This window comes from Dinoponera quadriceps, unplaced genomic scaffold (genome assembly GCF_001313825.1).
Source record: "Dinoponera quadriceps isolate SergipeBrazil2010 unplaced genomic scaffold, ASM131382v1 scaffold1850, whole genome shotgun sequence".
Taxonomy (NCBI): Eukaryota; Metazoa; Arthropoda; class Insecta; order Hymenoptera; family Formicidae; genus Dinoponera; species Dinoponera quadriceps.
Window position 1 is genome coordinate 191,334 of NW_014556042.1, and position 17,737 is coordinate 209,070.

The 17,737-nt window shown below is 41.8% G+C and overlaps 1 protein-coding gene across 5 annotated transcripts in view; it reads left to right on the plus strand.

Annotated features, from left to right (window-relative positions):
• Positions 1 to 17,737, plus strand: part of LOC106746480 (trehalase-like) — a 74,070-nt gene that overhangs the window by 14,849 nt on the left and 41,484 nt on the right. For 4 of the 5 annotated variants that reach the window (XR_001374606.1, XM_014623108.1, XM_014623109.1 and 1 more), the window contains exon 2: positions 991 to 1,132. Coding sequence is in view for 4 of the 5 variants with exons in the window: in XM_014623108.1 (XP_014478594.1) it covers positions 993 to 1,132 (140 nt within the window). In the remaining variant the exon portion in view is untranslated. Of the gene's footprint in view, positions 1 to 990; positions 1,133 to 11,070; positions 11,290 to 17,737 lie in introns of those variants that run through there. The other variant, XM_014623112.1, reaches the window with a different exon arrangement.

Sequence of the window (17,737 nt, forward strand, 5' to 3'; positions counted from 1 at the left end):
TAAATACTATTAGTGCTCCTGACTGTTGCATAGGTTAGTGTTACATTAACTGAAAATGCGGATCAAGAAGATATTATGATTTGAAAGATCGTAACAAAAGATATTTTTTGGGAATTTTTTGTAGGGAATCGAAAAAACTGAATAACGTTAAATTTTGCATGTTCTTTTAGTCGTGTTTTAAGAAGATTTATTTTCTAAGTAATAAAAACTTCCGGTTTGATCACTTTGTGCCTCCTCAAAACGAGACAACTTTTGTTCGAAACATTTTTTCTGAAGCGCGTTTTTTTATATATTTAAGCATATTCTTTAAAATAGGACATCCTGTATATTGAGTCTTATCGCACGACTAATGAAATGATTTCAGAAGTAAATGTAGTTAAATAGTCGGCTCTGTTTTCATTAGATAAAGAAATAGCGGTGTCCTAATAATTATCGTTACTCGATGATGTCTGTGTTTATGATACATAAATCATCAACAAAATTATCGTCACATCTTTGTCAAGTTGTTATCAGAAATGACGTAACGTTTTCCGCTACGAGACATCGTGTCTTGCGGATTCTCTCCTGACGTGATTTTGCGAAACGCACGCGTGTCGTAAATGCTGGGTCGAAAGTCAAGATCGCGTGTTGTAATACCGATTGATCTCTCATAATACGTACATACCGATTGCACGTAACGCGTCCGACCAGCGGCCGTCGGTACAAAGTTTCTGACGACATTCTGACGTAAAGCAATAACGAAAGAAATCTCACGTTTAAATAGTCAGTCCATTGTCATTAGAATGGTCATTGAAGCGCAATATCGCGGTTTTTCTTCGACCTCAACGATTCGCGATGCACCTGAAGCGTCAGTAACGCCTGAATTGAAACTGAGAGGCATTAGTGACGCCTTTTCTGCCTGAGTAAATCAAGCCTGTATTATTCGCGATTTAACATATTTTCGCGATCGATAGGATCATACTAACAGTTGTCCCGTTTCGTCTGTTGCAGTGATGCTGGTTGTTTGGCAAGGAGCTCGCCGTTGCCTGAGTTGCAGCGGGCAGCGCACCAATCAGGGCCACCAATTCCATCAAAAGCATCGTCGCGAGCTCATCAGCGAGAAGCTCGACCGATATCAGCTCGTCAAATCCAGGTAGAGTGTGGTCTTTTTCACTACGCACGCCGCGTTATATCGTTATAGTCGCGACTGTCATTCCATCTTCGTGAAAAAACCACGCGATGCAAACTTCAAACAAGGTCTCTGGGTAATGTTTGATGCATAGATTATCTTTATATAATTAAATGCTGTGATTACGCATAGAATTATATAATAATTATACAGAAAAGAAATAGTCTTATATAAATCAACGATATAAAAGAAATAGTCTTATATAATGAACGATAGATATTCTCATATATAAGTAAGAATATTATAATATTCTTAGAAGATTTTCAGTCTTGAATTGAATGCAAATAATATATTTGCATTAATAAGAATTCATTGAAGTCGAGATTAAAAATCTTCTAAGAAGATTATAATATTTTTGCTTATACATGAGAATATCTATCATTGATTTAAGATTAATTTTTGTCTTTGTAAGTATTTAGAAATTACGATTTCGTCATGAATGATTTCGTCAGCGTACTGACTCCATGACCGTTATTATTATTAAGATAGGATCTATTTCTAATTCTTAGAAAATACGATGTAAAGCGATCGATTGCGTTGCGAAATAATTCTGACTCGAGAATCGAGTAGTTAAGGTTAGTAAAATTAAATTATATCACCGACGTGAGATTACACTGCATTACACGCGTTCCGTAAACAAACGAGCCCGAGACATTAAATACGACCGAGTCGGCGAAGTCTAGTGACGGATATAGCCGTCGTTATCTTTCGGTCTGTGATCGAAGCGCGCAATTGATCGTTTTTAATCACACTCGGTGAGTTTTATGGGTGTGTCGGCACGCACTCGTACGTGTGTAAACTCACACGGCTCGCGTCTTATGTCAACGGACTCGGACGAGTAATTCTCCGTGCTCGATGATCCGATCGTTTAATCGCGCCGTTACCGAGGGGAAAAATTTCCGACGCGCACAGCGATTTCAAAAAAGAAACCCATATTCGTGTGTCTCGCGCAAGTCTCTGGGAAATACTTCCCGTGCGTATTTCGAGTTTCGCCGTCGGCAAGCTTTCTGAGTCATTGAGAATTTGACGTCACACAACGGTGATATCCAAGCAGCGATGCGCTGATTTGGAAAATCGACGTGAACATCTCGCCACGAAATTCGTCATTCGACGCGACAATTAACGCTTTACGTTGCCTTGTTTACATCCGGGCTGAAGTATTATTATTATTACTTTATTATGTGAGATATATATAACGTATATAAAGAATATTCTTAAGCATTCCTAAGCATTGTTAGCTAAGAACAGCAAATCATGACGGAAAGAGTTTTTCGATTTTCGAAACAAGTCAATGTAGTCGGAAAAGATTTGAGAATATCGCGGGTAATTATTATCGAAGTTATGCGTATGGTAATTAAAGAGAGAGAGAGAGAGAGAGAGAGAGAGAGAGAGAGAGAGAGAGAGAAACATGCAGTTCTTTATCATTCAGTTATATTTTCATTTAAATTTATCGAGATTACTGATGAATGCAATTTCTCTGTTTCTCAAAGGTCGCCGTTGCGGGAGCGATATCACGAATTGTCCGCGCTATCGAATCGAATTTAGCGTGCGACAATTTTATTCTCGCAGTCGGCAATCTCACAACGTGTCCTTGAGCGACGTGTAAACTGTCTCGAATATCCTTTCCCATGTGCGTGAATTTAGTTTCGAAAAGGATGTGATGTGCGAATATTTATCTTTTCTTTTTTTTTTATCCATCTCACATCATATCTGACACGTGCGTGATCGTATGCGCGTATGTGGCGCGTGACGGGATAGAGATCCGTTTCTTTCTTTTTCTTATTCTTTGGCATGCACATTTTTTCAGAAACGTGCGTACTTCGCGTAACGACTTATATCCGATTCCAGCAAGCCTATTCTGTAACTTCTAACGACGATATCGTCATAGTTACTTTATCGTTGTGCACACAGAGGAGAAGGTTTCTTTGGATTTAACACTTTACTATCCGCACGTTTCATCAGGATTTTTTGTTTGGTGCTGGCGGTTTTTCGAGGTTTTCGGGAGATCATAAATCGTCAGTTCTCATTAGTTTTCAATCGTGTCCCGCTATTTTCATGAAATTTCGAGGGTATATGTAAATAAATGTAACATTTTTTGTATTATATATTTATTTATTTATTAATATTTTATTGGGTACTTAGTATTTCTCTTTTAGATGTCTTCTACTTCTTCGCAATCATCAAATTCAATTGGAACGTCAGATAAGTTGTCCGCGCATTCATTTTGAATAACCGTGTCTTCTCTTTCGTCTGCCATTATCAAAGGGCACAAGTACTTATAAAAATAAAAAACACGCTTATGTCTGTAACTTATTGTTACTTAAACAGAACACCAACAGTACACAATCAGAACACAAATGGCACCACAGTGCTGTTACCGGCCTTTGCGTGATAGTTTTGCGCACGACACCAACGTGGTGTCACCGGCCTTTGCGCGATAGTTTTCGCGGGACACCAACGTGGTGTCCCCGGACGGCATAGTATTAATATACGTGTTCGCTTGACTTGGATTTATTTAATATAAACAACATAATTTAACATCAAATATAATTTTATTTGAATGAGAATGTTTTACTAAAGTAAACTATGTTGTTTGATAGAAAAAAACAATATTATTTAGAGGAAATAATACTTGTTTTTCAATAAAAGAAAAGTTGATTTCGTTATGTATTGAATATTGTCCCGTTTATTTCTATTTCATTTATTATATTTATTTTCCCAATGAAACGAAATTCTTTAATATTTTTCTAACATGGTATTACTTCTTCCAAATAATTTATTATTTTTAACAACCATTATAATTTGAGTTTTTAAAATTTTATGATTTGAAAATTTAAAAGAAATATATTATTTGACGTAAAGATATTTATTGTTTGAAAAACCAAACAATCCTGTTTGTCGAATCAAGCATTTCTTTGTTCCATTTCCTTTATTTCATTTCAAGGGACAAATTTGTTTCAATTAAAAAAAATGTATTAAACCCAAAAAATCTTTTTCTTTGTGCAAGTATAACATAGGAAAACTACGCAATGACAACGTAACGATAAGGATACTGTCGTTAAAAGATAGAGTAGGATCAGAATAGCCTCGTGACCTCTCGACGCGCGCGCGTGCACCGAGTGCGCCGCCAAATTTTCGCGTTCCTCTATTATCGTTGCATCGCGATCGCACGACGGACACGCGAGCGGAACGTAATAATACGTTCCGTCTCTCGGATTCTGGGTTTATTCCGATCGACCTCGTACGAGAGGTCGCAGCAAAAGAAATGCGCGATTAATTCTCGGCAATTATCGGTCTCGTCGGGCCCCGGGCGGTGCACTCGCCGCTCTCCCTTAAACGCGTTAATTATAGTAACACGATTACGGCACGATCGCGAGGAGGTAAAGGCCTCGGCCGGGCTAATTTATTTCCTTCTCGTTAGATAAAGCGCGAGCATGATATATATAACGGCGGATGTCGCATTGAGAAAAAGAACTTGAAATTTTGCGAAATAAATATTTCTTACATTTTTTCTCTATTCATTGGTTCGAAAAGAAATTTATAAATGGAATATATTTATTATTATAAATGAAAAGGAATATATATTTTTGTGAAATATATTTCAATTTTTGTATTAATCAGTTTATTTGCTAAGAGTACAATTTTACTTCGCCGTATTTAAATAACGTTTATATATTTCTGCGAATTAAAACTTTTATATATATATATATATATATATATATATATGAGGGCGGTCCGATAAGTACTTAGCCTACAAAAGAAAAACGAAAATTTTGGAAAAGTGGCGATTTATTTCTCAACATAGTCTCCTTTTAGCTCGATACACTTGACCCAGCGATGCTCCAACTTCTTTAACCCATCTGAAAAATACGTTTTCTCGAAGTCTGCAAAGGCCTCCGTGGCGGCGATGACCTCCTCATTCGACTCAAATTTTTGCCCGGCGAATGACTTTTTCAAGTTTGGAAACAAAAAAAAAGTCGCAAATCTGGAGAATACGGTGGATGGAGCAGCAGTTCGTAGTCCAATTCGACCAATTTGGCCGAATGAGGAGGTCATCGCCGCCACGGAGGCCTACTTTGCAGACTGCGAGAAAACGTATTTTTCAGATGGGTTAAAGAAGTTGGAGCATCGCTGGGTCAAGTGTATCGAGCTAAAAGGAGACTATGTTGAGAAATAAATCGCCACTTTTCCAAAATTTTCGTTTTTCTTTTGTAGGCTAAGTACTTATCGGACCGCCCTCNTATATATTTCACAAATAAATGTTCAAGTCCTTTTGTCTCAGTGCGGCGACACCGAGAAAGCGCGTGCCTCCGCCCCGGACGTAACTACGTCGTTATACGTAGATATACGTTCGCGGTTACGTGCAAATTGACCGGCGCATCGTCGTCGATTATAAAAGCCTCTGATCGACGTTCCGCACGCGTCAGTCAGTGAGTGCACTCTGATGCGTCGAGGTACCTCTTTTGCATACGCTCACGCGCTTTGTCTTTCTCTGTGTGCTTCTCTCTTGTGCACGCACGCGCCTTCGAATTGAATTTCACGCGCGACGCGTTTTCTGCCGACGATCTCGTCGACACGCGATACCGCTTGGAAACTGCAATTGGTTTCCGCGAGATCCCTCGCGTGCGAGAGAAACATTAAACGCGCACAAGTGAATATACGTACGCGATCCAAAGGTGAACGCAATTTTGCATCTTTTTTTTGTACAGGAGAGACGGAACAGAATCTCCCGGAGTGCCGGTGCGCTTCCCCTCGCGCGACTCTCGAGGGAAAGATCACGATCGCGAAGTTGCCCCTCGCACCAAGTCAGTGCCAATCGAATCGGCGAGTCATCGCGAATGAAGTGATAAGCGATTTGATCGCAAACGGAGATTCACGAAGGATCTTCGTAACGTCACGAGACGCGCGTGTTGTGTGTATGTCTTGCAACCTCGTGCAATAACGATTCGTGACCGTAATATCGGAGCGTGGTGGATTTTATTTCGCGTGGTCTGCTAATTGAATTCTGGGTGACGAGAAAAGTTTACTCTCGTACACACGCATCATCCTTCCGCGAACGACGGTTCCAGTCGCGGCCGGGAGTCGAAGGTTATTATTTGTTACGGTATGTACAAGGTTCCCTTATTAATTGACAGCCGAGGCGTGACAGGCGAGCTTCGCTCACCGGAAATCCCCCTGGGCGTTTTTCGGGTCAGCCTTGTTTTCATTTTTTTTCTCTCTCGAAACGTCAACCTTCCCCGCAGATATTCGATCTATTTTTTTTCTCTTCTCATTTGAGATAACTCCGATAATTAACGCGCGACAAATCGGGAACTTGTAACGGCTCACGTGATTTCGTAATCACAACGAAGAAATTATACAGTGACGCGCGCTACGTCATCGAAAAGTCGAAACCAGAAATTTCGCATTCCTCCGTTTAGTCCGAGGAAGAATGGTAATTTCTTAAGAGTGTTAATTGTGCAATTTCTTTATCAAGTTTTCGCTATGTGTGTATGTGTGAGCGAAAGGGAAGAGGGGAATGTTGGACGGGTGTCAGTCGATTGCTGTTGTTAACGAACGATATTTTTGAAAACATCCGTAGGAATGCGGTTAGGGCACAATTTCACGGGTTCAAAGTTGCTATTCTCCAGACGGTTGACCTTCGTTCCTCTTGAACGGAAATAAGTTTAATACCTGCCTGTGCTTAATGACAAACGTTGCGCGCGCACACACACATACACACACACACTATCTCTCGCTCTTTCTCTCCCCCACTCCCTTTCTTTTTCCCTTTTTTAACGCCGGTTATTAATTAACACTAGAACCATAGCAATTTGGATCCTTTCTAGAACCGTGGATGGGTCATTTTTGACCCACCTCTTTTTTGTTATTATTCGTGGACTTTTTTTAATTTTACGATATTGTTTAATTGTCTTCACGATAAAGAAAGCTTTCCAGTGATGGAAATCCAAAAAAATGGGTAAAAAAGAATCTACAGGTGTTTCTAATGTTAACGCACGAGCGTACTTGTCTATTTCGGATTCTACTCGAATTAATAAAAATCGAATTAGTAAAAATCGTTTAAGCGTTTAAGTCGACGCTTCTCGTTTTCATCGTCAACTTATCGCAGCTCAGAGCACAGAGAGAGAGTTAGATATCTCATCATTTGTCATTTGAAAGAATATCCTTTCGCTTCCTCTCGACGTTCTCTTCGTCTGGTCCCGAATTCGAGTGCAGTTGGCACGCTTTCCTGTCGAGCGACAGGGTATACCCAACGCGTATTTATCCGCAGGAAGAAGAGGGAAGGGCGAGAGAGAATAAAATAAAGAGAAAAAGACAGGCAGAAAGGAAGAGACAGAAAGAGAGAGAGAAAGACGGAGGGAGGGTAGTGACTGACGGTGAGTGGGATTTTGTGCAGTGCCGGCGTTAAACATATTGTAACCCCAAGTACAATAAATAACACGAAGTTTTTCTATAAGTGATATAGTAAAAGGGAAAAATTTAATGTACAGTTTAACTCAAGAACATCGCGTGCGCGAGTGTCTCTTCGGAATGACGTGGGACGTAATTGTTAGCGCCGGTTGCTTCATCTTCGGATGAATTTGATCTAACGAATAAATATTTGAAAAACGTCCTCACACTACGAAAATAAACTACAAGAATATGAAAAAAATTAATATATACCATTGAAGAACAATAATACACCAGTAATTTTTTCATATTTTTATAGTTTATTTCCGGCAGCAACAAGCATTGAGATGTTAAACGGGGAATTTCACGTAGAATTAGGAAGTGAGCAATCACACATTCGAATAATAATACGATATTATGCGTCGATGAGATGATTATCTCCTCGGCCTCGTCGAGCTGCGACTGTCGCAGACGCGCGACCGGGCAGGAAATTCCCGAGGCAAAACCGGCGGCGGGCATTATCGATGGCTTATTCGTATGCAAAATCCGGCCCTGATTCGGTGAGAGATGGGGAGACAGACTCGACTCGCGCGCGCGGAGGTTCTCGCGGAGCCAGTCACGTACGAAACGCACAGCACTGAGCACCGAGCGGTCACACATTTGTTAGTGTCGCTGATCGCCACTGTAACGGGACGAATCGGTTTCGTCATCGATCCCCGACGCGCTCTCGCGAACTTCGCGAGTCTCGCCAATCTCGCGAAAGTAATCTCGCGCGCGACTCGCGATCGCAAGTCGATCCGCTCGCCCGATCGATCTCGCGTCTCACAGTTTTGTATTCGCAGTGATCGTTGCCTTCGCGGACAGTGCGTCCCCGGGGAAGAGTACTTCTGTATCGTCGCAAGGCCAGTGCACGTTTCCGGTTCTTCCTCCTGTTCTTCTTCGTCTTCTACCGTTTCGGACTAAACGCGGTTCCGGCACTCGTTATGCGCGGCGCGTGCGAAGGTACGTTCCCGTACGAAAGCGCGCGGTCACTTGAGTCGAAATTTTTGTTCTACATTAAGTCTTCAAAAGTCTTCTGTTGTGCCCCTTTTGTTGCTACAAACGGGAAATTATTTCCGTTTCTTTCATTTAATGTAGAACCAACTTAATCCTCGAATAATAAGGTACGTCAGTATGGGTCGGATCCGACCCATACAAGCATTTTGCAGATTTTCCAACTAATTTTTCGGACCGTCCATTTTTTTATTCACACGATAAGTTAGAAAATATTTAAATTTATAATGTAATGTTAAGTATTATAATTAAATATAAATTGTAAACATTGATGTAATCTTGATGTAATCTTGATTAAATATTGAAGAAGATGAAGTAAATCGCAAAATATGTAAATCCTTGAGATAAAACGCTTCACAAGCGCGTGCGCGGAAGCATTAAAATATGGATCCGGTGGGATCCGGCTCGATCTCGTTATTCGAGGGTTAATGTGGAACCAAGATTTCGACTCGGGTATCGCGTAACGTGCTCCAACACGTGTCCGTAAGAGAGGAGGAGAATCGTCTTACGACGTACCTTCCGCAGCACCTTTCGGCGTGTTCGCTTTGCGCGCGTGTGCACGCGCGAACATGCGCGCCCACTGAGGTTCTCCTTCACAAGCATTATATAATATATATCGCGCTAAATGAAGTACGCGACGATCGCGGAGTGGAGAATTAAAAGGACTCCGCGATCGGCGGTGTCTCAAGGAAAACCCAGTTCCGATCAAACTTCCGAGCGCGCGTTTGCGAAGCGATCAAAGTCGCGAGTCGCGAAAACGCTCGAAATATACTCGGCGATAATCGGCCACGCTGAAAGGGAGATTTGCAAAATGCCACGAACTCACGAAGAAGTTCGTACCGGAGAGGGGGGGGGGGGGCGAATTCGATTCGATACCGGNGTAGAGTCACGCGCAAACGTTCTTATAAATTTCCGCTTGCTCGCTCCGATTCTGTTACGAAATGAAGCTCCGAAGCCGCGCCGAGTGCGCCGCGCGAGCAGCGAAAGGTTAACCGGAGGGTGCTGCTCGAGCGGACTTCTCCTCGAGAAGTCATGTATCCTGTCAATGTGATCCGGACAGCTTTGGGTGAGAGGCGTATTTTTAGCCCGCTCTTCGATTTGCTATTAGCGCGACTAGAAACGAAGAACACGACGAGCGGGAAGGTGGTCGGGCTCGAGGGAGAAAGAATGAAAGAAAGGAGATAAGGCTCGCGCTCGCGATTGCCGTTTGGAATTCGATAATTCATGTTTCGCGTGCACGCGCCGTTCCGAAGGACGATTTGGCGCGTATTGTCATTCGGCACGTTCGTCGAATGCCACGGAGCGAAGGACGCGTGGAATCTCGCGGAAACGATCAGCCTCGATTTTCATTCCCCGGCGGAAACGAGGAACGTCGTGCGGAAGAGCGAAGAAGAAAACTGAGATTCAGTTCATGGATCTCATTCGATCCCTTTTTGTTTTGCGTTTTGAATAGACGTCGTGAGTCGTAGAGTCGCGCGCGAGTAGAGACTGGAAAATCACAGTTCTTTTGCGACGTGAAGCCGATAGATCACAGCTCGAGTCAGGCGCGAACCAATTCGAAGTATGCGAACGATGTTAATGATGCCCACTGGATAACCGCGAACGGCCACACGTGCGCGCGCGCGATTGAAATTAACGGGGTCGCACAATTTCGCGCTGCGTCCTGCGTTTTCCCTTTGGAAAAATCTACCGGTCATCGGAAACGATTGATCATTGGAAAACTGAGATGTTCGCAACCCCAGGTAGAAGAGAAAGTCATATAAAAATCAAGATAACGTCAAAATTACATATAATACAATGAAATAAAAAGTAATATTTTCATATTTATAATATTATATATGCATATATTCCTGCCTACTAAATTTATGATTATACTAAATTTATGAGTAGCCGCCTTGATACGCCATTGAAAATATGACGCCCAGTACTACAACTACTTTAAGCTTTTCGTTTATACCGCTTCGTTTGTTATAAATGACTTGTAATTTCTTCATTGAGACTGAAATGTAAATATTACCTATATGGGAAACAAAGAGTGTATCGGTCGATGCGGTCGCAGTCAATCGGTGAAATGAGAAGTGAATGAGAAGCTATGCAGCCGAAATTAACGGATTTCTCTCTTTTTGTCTCTCCCTCTCTCCCCCTCTCTTTCTTTCTCGCGCGCGGTATATTGCGATTCGTGTGTCACAATTGACGCTGTGCCAGGATTGATGTCGAACCGAGTTACAGGGCCGAGTCCGAGCGGTATTATTAGACGGGTCAGTTTAGCAACATACCTCTTAATATATCGTCTTCTCGCGGACACCCTGCGTCGAATTCCCTATTTAATCGCGTTGGAAGCTTCGAGTTTGCTTGTCCACGACGGCGGCGCGTCGTATCTCATTCAGCGTAAACGTCCTAGAAATGTCTTAGATGTCCGCACGGTTTCGCGTCGACGCGCGATTTGTATTTTTAGCTTTCGTTTGAGTGGCGAAAGCACGAAGTGGCGACGACCAGCGCGCGGCTGTATCAGCGAAACGCGGATGCAGTGCTCTTTGTGCTCGGGGGGGGTCACGCGACGCGTCTCTTGAATTATGAACCGCGCGCGTGTTTCGTATAAATAAATATTCCGCGAGAGCGAGAAAGGCAAATTCGTTCGCGAAATATCATTCTCGCACGATGTTGAGTCGTCTCTCTCGGTAAGTTATTCTATGAAATAACAGTCACAACTTAATTCTCCGCAATCGCGTATCATCGTTCTCGGAAGCGTGTTCCGGAACTGAATGACCAGGTAACGCTTAAACGGTGGCGTCACATGCCTCCCGAGGCGAGGAGTAAACATTCCATACACTGTGAAAAATTTTGTGTTACATTTGACACATTTTACATATCTTAACACTTTGCGGGCCGCGCATTTATCGAAGCGCCGTTACGCTGCCGCCGGCGAGATTCACGCAGGTTCTACTGCTCGCCAACGGTGATATTTACGCAATTTTTCGATACATAAGTAGTTGGTATATAATTATTATTAAAGAAGGCACTAAAATAACTGTTACACCATTTTTATTCCAATTATATTGGTATTGGCATTTTGAGGGATATCTAACGTAAGTTTCCTATATCTGAAGGTAGCGAAAGACAATCTCAAACTGACAAAACAAGCGTCCGCGAAAAAAGATTTTAATAATAGACAGTCTGTTGAATTGGGAGAGGAAAACAGTTGAAAACAATGTTTCCTGATCGTCAAACCATCACGCCAGCGTGATAGCGGCCGAAAGTCGTTGGCGAGCAAAAGTCACGCCAGCGTGACAGCGGCCGATAACCGTTGGCGAGCAAAAGTCACGTCAGCGTGACAGCGGCCCGCAAAGTGTTAAGCATTTTACATATTTTAAACTGGGTCTACCCAGATTTTGGTGTTAATTTAACACGTTCATTGCCAAGCTGAAAATTGGAATTTCGTATTTTTTTATTTTTTTATTTAGTTTTTATTGTGCTCAAAATAAGTTAATATATTGTTTATATGCTTTTGTACTATATGCTTATGTACATAGGATTTATGTACTCTAAATATCTATTACGCGATAACGCGTGATCGGCTGTTTGGTGAGAACTCGCATCACGCGATATCGCGTGATTGGCAATTAACGTGTTAACACAAGGTGAAAATATGTTGAAATTTAACACAATATTATATCAAAAATTAACACAAAATTAATACGTCAATCGAATCTGAAGTATAAAATATATTATTTTAACATTTACATATGTTGAATATGGACTTAACACAAAATATTGAGATAACATAGACACAATATGTTAAATTAACACACGAGCATCCTAAGAATTTAACACGAAAATTTTAACCAGGACCGATTTTCATACAAGTGGAAAATGGTTTTTACTCTGTACACTGAAAAGTGAATTTGATTGAATCTACCTGACAATGAACAACCAAGCGCATTTTAATAGAAAGAAACAATTTCCAAATCTTATGAACTAAATTTGGTTATTATATAGTGAAAAAACATTTTGTCTTAAGAATCGGTGTCCTTTGTGACACAAAATTTCGCTAAATTTGTGCTAAATTTTTCGTGCTAAACTTTTAACCGTATATGACCAAAAATTCTGTTTCCTTCAACCAAAACGGGTTTGGTTGCGTTCATTGCCAGGTGCATCCAACTAAACTCGTTTTTCAGTGCAGCTTAACGCGTTTCTTTTTTTATTCTTTCTTTACGCGATGCACAGATCGGTCGCTCTGATGCGTTGTCGAGTACTGTTAAGCGCACGAAAATATTAAGCGATAACACAAAACAGAAACTCGTATTTGCCCTGGACTGTGGACTTGCGACAGAGCAGCATCGAGTTGCAAGAATTGTTATCTCGGCGTTGCAGGGGGTCAGTCGTCAGCGTAATCGCAATTTCCGCGAGAATCTCCATCATCCCGCACGCGTGCACGCGTTTCTCATATCGCGTGCCTCAATCTTGCGCCGAGTTGCGTCACCACAGTGATATAGCGATGACGTTTCGGTTATCACCAATGTCAATATCGTCAATGGCGATATGAGAGGCCTGCGTGCGTCGTGACATGTTTCGCCTATTTGTTCAGTACTCGGCACGAAATCCACATCGCGATTGACGCAATTATTGCTTTACGTCGCGGCATCATGACGTTGCAGTCGCGATCGTGAGCGCGCGGAAAGAAAGCAGCTGGTTTGCTTGCATGAAACAGCCGAGACGAGCCTCCGTCCGCTCGCTGCGCAATTGGTCGGGACGGTAGGCGTTGGTAGCGGGAGGACCCGCCATTGGCTAGGTAACCGGTCGAACAGGAGGCTCGTCTTCGAGTGGTTCTCATCCACGTAACGTGGATACCGTGAGGATACCTGGAGAGAATATTAACAAATAAGATGCTTAACTCTGCTGTTCTGCTCGGATCTGTTTGACCGGAAATCATTTTTATTTCCCCGTTATATTTTCATATGGTGAGTGAACGCTTTGGCATTTCGTCACTTTGTTTTATAACTTAAATTAATGTCCTTGAGCTGTGAGACAAAGTCATGAAACGAACGCTCACTTAAATAATATAAAATCACGTAGAAATAGTAACAGGGAAATAAAAATGATTTCGGGTCAAATAGATCCGAAAAGAACAGCAGGGTTAAAATAACATATCGATACTTGATTTTGCACAAGTCGTACAAGTTTTATCATCAAGTCCTTCGTTGGACGCGATATCGCTCACCTTTTCGCGTTGACGACTCGCGCATCGGCATATCGGCAATCTTGTAAACCGATCTCGAAAATTGATAGACGTGCGTGGGTTATTAGAATCGTAGGTAAGTAGATAGGGATGACGTCGAACAGTTAAGTTTTCAATTATATTGTTTACTAGAATTGGCAGGCGATGGGCGGGCGGGCTCGATTGCCGCAACGATCGCGAACAATGTCGCGACTTTGGCCGATTTGCCAATAAAGCGTTCCTTAATAAGTAACACGTAAGTCGATGTATCATCGTACGCTCAATAATTTAATGAGCTGTGTGCGTCACAACAAGAAAGTTTCTGATAAGCTAGATTAATCGTCGACCGAGGGGGATTTCAACCAGCCAGTCCTGAGTTCTCAACTCGTTCCGTTTGGCATTTTGAACACGCAGGGCGGCAGTCGCCAGTCATCACGTATTTCGCAAACGGCTAAAAAAGAGTCCTGATATCACTGGAGTGTCATTTCGAATCTCTCCAGTGCTCGCGTCATCGGTCGCCTCTCGTACACTTTGTACCGCGTTCACTGCGTCGACGACGGTGATGTAACGTCGAGTTTCACGGACTTCGGCCTGGTGTTAATGTCAGATAAGCGCATGTGAATTGCGCTTGGCCTTTTTATCATCACCTGCACGAACTTCCCGTTGACTTCTGTCAGTGGTTCCTCTTATCGCTAATTTCTACGTTTGACGGGAACGAACTTTAGCCGGCGTCGAGGAAAGAAGTCACAAGCTAAAAATAAAGAGTCGAGCGGTTAAAATTTGAGCGGCCGTCGCGTTGAATAATTAAAATCGCGCGAGAAAACAGACTTGTTGCAGGGAAAAGAAAGAGAATTTCCGCGTTGCTCGGCGATATCGCGCGAAACAACAGTGAGAGATGGTAAGCTCAATATTCCGTGAAATGGCACTTGACATTGTTATCAATTAGTGATTACGATCGCGATTCCCAAACCGACTCGGTTCGTTGATTACACAAGACGTATGTACACTCGCTATCTCCCATGTTTTCGCCGCGGTTCTATATCGATATCTCCGGATGACGGAGAAAAAAGTTGCTGAAACGAGTTGGGTTTCATATTGTTTTATAAATGACTCACAATTCTCCACGGAACTCCGATCGGACATTTTTTTTTCAGTCAGCATCCGCAGCGGTCAGTAGCGACCGAGAGTTGTTGGATGTAAAAAGCGAGAAAAAACAGAGTATCTGCGGACATTTGACTCATTATGTTCCTCACGTGACTTCTTACTCAGGCGTCGTTAATCTGTTTCATCGGTTTATCGATATCAATTGTGCTCAATAGGCTGAATTAACTTGCTAATTTTTCGCACCTTTCTCGAAACTTTTATTATATTTCCAAGTATATGTCCCTTACTTTTTCTTAAATATATTTTTTTTTATATCGTCTGTTGGATAATTAAAGAAATAGAAAAATATTTAATATTGTAATCTAAAAGTACATGTTTAATTATATTACTTCAAAATACAATATCTCATATAACAAAATAATATACGAATATAGGTAATCTTATTTTTATATTTTCACACTTTAATTTTTATTTATATTTCGGGCACGTGAAAAAACGATTTCACGTATCCTTTTTATAAAGCGTCATTAGGCAGTTCAGTCAGGATTTGTCGTTCGACGTCGCAAAGTCCAACGGTCGCAATTAGCCTTCATTGCTGGAGATCAAGAATCGTTCCGTGTGCATCATTCACGGTCGCAAAATCAATCTTAATCAAGCTCGCTCTGATATTGTTCGCTCGCCGATTTCTTCGTAGGGCTGGTTCGTATCTCGCGCACAATTGGCGGGTACACGTTCGCTAACGTCACGCAGCACAATGAAATAATTGCCGACTCGTGTTCTATTACGCCTAATTATTTTGTCCCTTCCTTGCAATTCGGTCGGATTAATTAGATCGTCGCGGTTGCGGAACGGCGATAAAAAGTTTTCCACAGCGTGGAAATCACACCGATGTCGCTTTGTTAAAAATTCCTTTGTAACATAAAGAACGGAAGCGCGTTAGGACATTATGTTTGTGAAGTTTTTTTTTCGAGTGCACAAAGAAACCAACGTGTATGCAGTCATATTCTTGAAGGCTGTCTCGTTAAATGAATTTATTAGGTACTCGCTACTGAAACTTAGACTGCATTATTATTTGAATTATCACTCAATTACTCGCGCAAGAAGCTTGCTTAGAGAGGAGATACAATTTTCTTTTTTCGTTCAAGCGGGGCACAGTCAGTCACAGGACAGCTGCGATAGTTTCTTTTACGTGTTTTGAAACATACAAAAGTTACGACGATCGAACCTATGATTCACAAATATACGCAGAGATGGTATGTCAAAGTTACATTTGTACGTGTCAAAATTATATATATACAAGATGTCCGGTAATTCTTGGCACACCGCTTATATGCAGGTAGATCGGGTTAAACTGAGTAGAAAAGTACTCTACTATTTTTCAAACAGCCACGCAAAATTTCGAGTATTAATTATTGAAAATGATCATGTAGGGGTTTCTTTAATTAATATACTCAAAAACTTCGCGTGTTATTTGCAAAATGGTAAAGACTTTTTTTGCACACTATTTTACTTGTACATAAGCAATGTGCCAAAAATTACCGGACATCCTATATACGTAATTTTGACAGCTGTCTGATTATTTACCGCGCATGCTCGTGAATCATAGATTTGCTTCGTCTGTCTTTTGTGCATTCCGAAACGTGTGAATCAAAAATGTCGCAACCGTCTTATGACCGACTATGCACTTTCTATTCTAAGAAACGCGCCATACGATCGTGTAAATTGATAAGACAAAGGCCGAGGCGATCCGCTTTTTCTATCGGTTCGCGTCGGCTCTCTCGAAATGCATTTCGTGCAAAGTGCGCCATCGTTCGACGGCAAATTCGTACGGGGCTTAATGGGAACAAAGGTATCCGGCTATTTCCGCTCGAGATCTTCGAGAAATGACAGGTGGACAGCTTACATGTGTCCCGTGACTTACACGTAAGCCAATCGTTTACTTTGAGACGCTACGTCTGCGTTTTCAGAACCTGTTTACTCACCGACATCCACGGGGCGTACGTGCTAACACGCACTGAGAGAGGAACACCCGCTTGTCGTGTCAGGCGTCACGTATCACGTGCGAAATATTCTCGGAGATGCGTTGCAATCCATCGAAATACGATCGATACGGTAATGCCGATGGGCAGCCGCAATTGCGACTCGAGATTATTAATAACTGGTAATCATTTTCAGCCGGGAAGCACAAACGCGAATTTTCACGAGCGATTTTCTATTGTTTCCACTTCGATTCGACAAATTAGGAGCGCATCTTTTCATCTTTTTCCTTTTTCCGTTTTTACTTACTTTGTTTTATGCGAATGAGGCTGGAGAAGATAGTTAATGTTGCAACTGGTAATAATAATTCATGCTTTTTTTTTTTTTACCGACCGACGCACTGCCATACACTTTATCGACGACACGCACGGCGGTTTCTTTTATCCGCCGACGCGTGCGTTACGCTCCTTTGTTACGATTTTGCATCAGGAGATGGCGGTACTGCTTCTTTTCACATGCGAATCTGCGAACACACCTGCATTTCGTCGGTGCGGACACGAGAAGGAATGCTGTGTCGCACGATGTATTTTCATTCTCTTATGAGAATAATACGAATAATAATTCTACGTTAGAAGGACGGATTATTATTTTATACGAGAAAAATGTATTTGCAAGTTCACAATTAATTATCTTACAACGTTCCGCTTATCTGAACGGTATCAGGTCAATCGGAAAGTTCAACGACGGCGATTATCCAGGTAGAACAAGAAACAACAATGACGTCAAAATTATGTCAAAATGACAAGAAAATAACTATAAATTCATTTTTT